Raw genomic sequence first — 4940 nt, 5'->3', positions numbered from 1 at the left:
AGTACTGAGGACAGAACACTGAGGACAGAGTACTGAGGACAGAGTACTGAGGACAGAACACTGAGGACAGAGTACTGAGGACAGAGTACTGAGGACAGAACACTGAGGACAGAGTACTGAGGACAGAACACTGAGGACAGAACACTGAGGACAGAGTACTGAGGACAGAACACTGAGGACAGAACACTGAGGACAGAACACTGAGGACAGAACACTGAGGACAGAGTACTGAGGACAGAACACTGAGGACAAATGACAGGACACGGGGTGCATGGGACACCCAGTGGTGGACATAGTTGGACCTGCTCTGTGCAGGTGTGTGTCTGCAGTGGTTCAGTTTTCTTCACATGAAGTTGTTGGTTTGATTCCTGACTGAAGTAGACAGGTTCAAATGTTAAATCAGTGGATATTTACAGAATAACTTCACAGACCTTTGATCTGAAGAGTTCTTACAGCTGTATTACTGTGAGAAGCTGTGTTCATGTCTGTCTGATGGATTTTACATGAAAAATACTTCATTCAGGTTTTCATGAGACACAGTCTGCAGGAGTGAGAACAGGGACACCTTTGTGAAAAAATTTAAAGCAGCATAAATCTTCTTCATGTTTCCATAGATAATATAACAAAAACTGTAAACAGGTCTGATTCTCAACCCTTCACTCTACTGTATCCATTACTTTACTCACCAGAATAACTCAGATCAAACTGAATCAGGTCCCGGTCTCAGTGGTTCTGCTGGGTTCTGTGGACCCAGTTTGTTCCAGACAGGCTGCAGCTGATTAAAATGATGCTGCTGTCAGCCTGGTGCTGGACCAGGGCTGAGGAGGACCAGACTGGTGGCACGAGCACGTTCCAGTTGTCCTCCACACTCATTCGGTGAACCCAAGCACGCGCACACATGACAGCCTACCTTCACCGCGTCCACGTGGGTGACACTGTCCAGCACCATGTCGTTTGCCGCCACTATCTGGTCCCCGACCCGCAGTCCTTCCCTCTGGGCCGAAGAGCCGGGCTCCACCAGGGACACGTAGATCCCCACGCCGTGCTCGGAACCCCCGCGGATACTGAAGCCCAGACCCTCGTGGCTCCTGGAGCGCGTCAGGGTGACTTGGCGCACCTCTCCGAGGCAGAGCGGGGTCAGGGCGGGGGGCTCGGCGCTGGGAGCCGGGGCCCGGAACGAGCTGACATAGGTCTGCAGGGTAGAGTCGTCCTCGTCCCCAAATATGTCTGCGCTGCCGGGCTCAGGGAGCAGCTCACTCCTCAGGTACAGCCCCTCTGACGTGTACTGGTCAAAGAGCAGCTGGTCGGAGCGCGGGATGACCAGGCGCAGCATGGGCAGCAGCTGGCGCTTCCCGGGCGCGTTCAGGATCACTTTCAGAGTTTGGACCAGGTCGAAGACGTTGCGCTTGGCGTGGTAAACATTCAGACAGTGGATGAACTGCTCCCTCTCCACCTCACTCAGCAGCTGGTTCAGACCGCTGTGGAGCCTCCGGACGTTGGCCGAGAGCGCACGGCCAGCCAAGCCGGCCGCGTTCACAGGTGTGCTGAGAGGCGCGCGCTCCAGATCCGCGCTCATCCTACAGCATAACGAGGGGCCGGTCCGGAGGGCGGGTTGGACATCTGGTACGACCCCGGACTGACGGGGTCTCACATCTGGAAAGTTGATTGTGAAGCAGTTCACAGAGCATCGATGGCTTTCTCTCCCTCCAGATGTTGGTTTCCTCTGACACCTGAGCACAGATGTGCTAAATGTCTCCGTCCTGTCCTCCTCTGCTTCCAACACAAACCGCTGACATGTCTTCAAACATCAGGAGGAAAACATCTCATCAGTGTCTGCAGCTCTGAGCGCAACTGGAGAGGAGAGAGCCGCGCGCTCAGGCTCTGACTGCAGGAAGTGACGTGTGTGTGTGTGTGTGTGTGTGTGTGTGTGTGTTGTCATCACGGGAGGTGTCTGTTAGCAAATCGTCTCAAGAAGCAGATGATGAGTTGTAATTCCAGTAATCAGAGTCCACATCAGAACACATGAACCTTTGGAGTCTGCATCAGTAAAAATGGCCGCCACAGCTAATCAAACTTAACAAAGAGAAAAACACTCTAACTTCATTCAAATGACAGAAATTTAACAAAAATTCACAAAAAGCATTATTTTAAGGAATGCTACACCTTTAATTCATTTTTAATCTACATGAAAATATTTATTTCTACCAAAGCGCTTCCTGTCAGGTCAGCAGATGTTGGCCTGCAGAGGGCTCAGGTTCTAAGGGCTCAGCAGTGGTGGGCAGCACTAATCTAAAAACTAGTTCCACTAGCCCTAAAGCACTAACTCTAATATTTATGTCCCCTAGTCTAATGCACTGAAAATTTAGCAAAAGCTAATTCTAAAGCAGTAAAATAACCCAGTCAACCCATGAACATTGTTCAACAGACAACAGGAGTCACATGTTGTCATGTTGTTATCACTGACATTCCACAGCTGTATTTGTGTTCATATATTGTCACCTGGTGGATCAGTGACACATATGAACAAAATGTGTGACAGTTTTCACCCTCAGCTGTTAACATTAATGTTGATCAATAATATTTATATACCTCAGTTAGTGCTTCTAAATTTAGCAAGTGCTAATCCTAGCAACAGCCCTAAAGCACTAACCAGAAAATTAGCTCCCCTATTAGCATTTTAGTGCTTTAGGGGAACTGTGCCCACCACTGGGGCTCAGGTTCTGGGGGCTCAGGTTCTGTGGGCTCCTGCACGTCACTCTTTAAGCAGATCAAGCTGTATTTCTCCAGGCTTCTTGTCACAACTGCAGCTCAGGGCTATTTTTAAACAGCTAATAATAGGATTCTTCAGTTGTGTCTCAAACCTTCACAGAAGTACAGCAGACTCAGGAGACGGGCTCCTGACAAAACCAGCACAGCTGGGCCTTTGAGATGCTGAACAACACAAAACTCAACAAATTCTGAAGCAATGTTGTGAAGGGTGTCGGTGCAACTCCTGTCCAGGATCCCAACATGACGTTATAATAATGTAAGGGAAGAAAAGTGTTTATAAACTGTATATAACAGGTAAAACAAACAAAGAGAAATGTAAATACCTGCTGACTGTGGCTCACCTGTCTGTGAGTGCCACGTTAGTGACAGACAGACAGACTGAAAAATGAGCCTGAATCGATCAGCCTCTGTACAAAACACTACAAATCAGGTCCTAAAAACAAATTCATTTTTTATGTTTATGTTATTTTATCAGTTTTTACTTAGTTATTTGTTTAAACTTGCGTTGTTTGTTTTTCTGTCTTGCATTTTAATATCCATTCATCTTTTCTAAACCCATACCAGGACTGTGGGACACATTTGTTCTTCTGGTGTCTCAGACTCTTTCGTTTTGTTGTTGGTTGTGTCACAGTCCCCGTTTATCCTTTTATTTACTTAGCATTAGGCAGTGGCTGATCTAGGATTTTTCATGAACGGGGCCATCTAGGGGCCACAGTATTCATAGAGGGACCAAGTATTTGTTCGACATGCTTGCACACAAATCTCCAGTTTTTGTAACGTGTATAAATTCAATCAGTCACACGTGTTCAGAGACACTTGTAAAAGCTCAAACTTTAAATTTTCTTTACCAATTTTCCATGCATTTTTACTGTACATGAATAAAATACTCTCAAACACACATGAGAAAATCCAGCCATTGTTGTCAGGTAAAACACTTTTTCTGCAGGAATATTCAAACTGAAAAAGACTTGTGTAAGCTTGCTTCATGCTGGACTTTCCTATTTGACTCATTAGGGCCACTACTGTTGGAAGTGGAACTGCAACCACTCTTGGGTGAAGGACAGATGAGTGACAGGACAGGGGCACTTCAGGGGGGCCAATGAGAATTCAGATGAGGCCAATGCCCCTGTGGCCCCGCCCCTAGAACCGCCCCTGCCCATTATTGACATAGTACCTTTAATGTTACCCTAAGTTGCTGTCTTTATTGCAACTAAAAGGCTAGTTGTCAGAGGCAGCTCTCACTTCAGAATGACTCTAGAAGACCTCCAGATGTTCCTCAAAAATCATGAGCAATATTTGAAGTAGCATTTCAAAATAAAAGCACTCCACATACTGATATTTTACTATTACAGTTCCCCTCAATTGTTGTCCTTATTGCAGCTAGTTCTCAGAGACTGGTCTCACTTCAGGCTGACTCTAGAAGACCCCCAGATGTTCCTCAAAATTTGTGAGCAATATCTGATGTAGCATTTCAAAATCAAAGCACTCCAAATACAGACATTTAAAAATTGTGTTTCCCCTAAGTTGCTGTCTTTATTGCAGCTAAACGGCTAGATGTGAAAGACTGCTTTCAGTTCAGGCTTACTCTAGGAGTCCTGCAGATGTTTCACAACAATTTTGAGCAACTTCTGATGTAGCATTTCAAAATAATGGCACTCCCAATAATGTCATTTTACAATTATGGTTCCCCTAAATTGCTGTCCTTATTGCAACTAAATGACTAGTTGTCAGAGACTCTCACTTCAGGCTGACTGTAGAAGACCTCCAGATGTTCCTCAACAATTATGAGCAATATCTGGTGTAGCACTTCAAAATAAAAGCACTCCAAATACAGATATTTTAAAATTATGTTTCCCCTAAGTTGTTGTCTTTATAGCAGATAAACAGCTAGTTGTCAAAGACTGCTGTCACTTCAGGCTGACTCTAGAATTCCTCCAGATGTTCCTCGACAAATATGAGCAACTTCCTATTTAGGATTTCAAAATAATGGCACTCCCAATGCTGACATTCTACAATTATGTTTTCCCCACATTTCTGTCCTTATTGCAGCTAAATGGCTAGATGTCAGACACTGCTCTCACTTCATGTTGACTCTAGAATTCCTCCAGAAGTGTCTCAACAAACTTGAGCAACTTCTGATGCAGCATTTCAAAATAATGGCTCTCCAAATA

General features: G+C 45.5%; 1 protein-coding gene across 1 annotated transcript in view; it reads right to left on the bottom strand.

Moving 5' to 3' along the window:
* The window catches only part of LOC106528752 (whirlin), a gene marked incomplete at its 3' end in the record, with an annotated part of 32073 nt that extends 30196 nt beyond the window's left edge, over positions 1–1877 (bottom strand). The window contains 1 exon segment of the mRNA XM_014024000.1: positions 911–1877. Coding sequence (XP_013879454.1) covers positions 911–1576 — 666 coding nt within the window.
* Between the last annotated feature and the right edge of the window lie 3063 nt (positions 1878–4940).

Source organism: Austrofundulus limnaeus, unplaced genomic scaffold (assembly GCF_001266775.1).
Source record: "Austrofundulus limnaeus strain Quisiro unplaced genomic scaffold, Austrofundulus_limnaeus-1.0 Scaffold402, whole genome shotgun sequence".
Classification (NCBI taxonomy): domain Eukaryota; kingdom Metazoa; phylum Chordata; class Actinopteri; order Cyprinodontiformes; family Rivulidae; genus Austrofundulus; species Austrofundulus limnaeus.
Note: the sequence above shows the minus strand (reverse complement) of the source record. Positions and strands in the feature narration are given on the sequence as shown.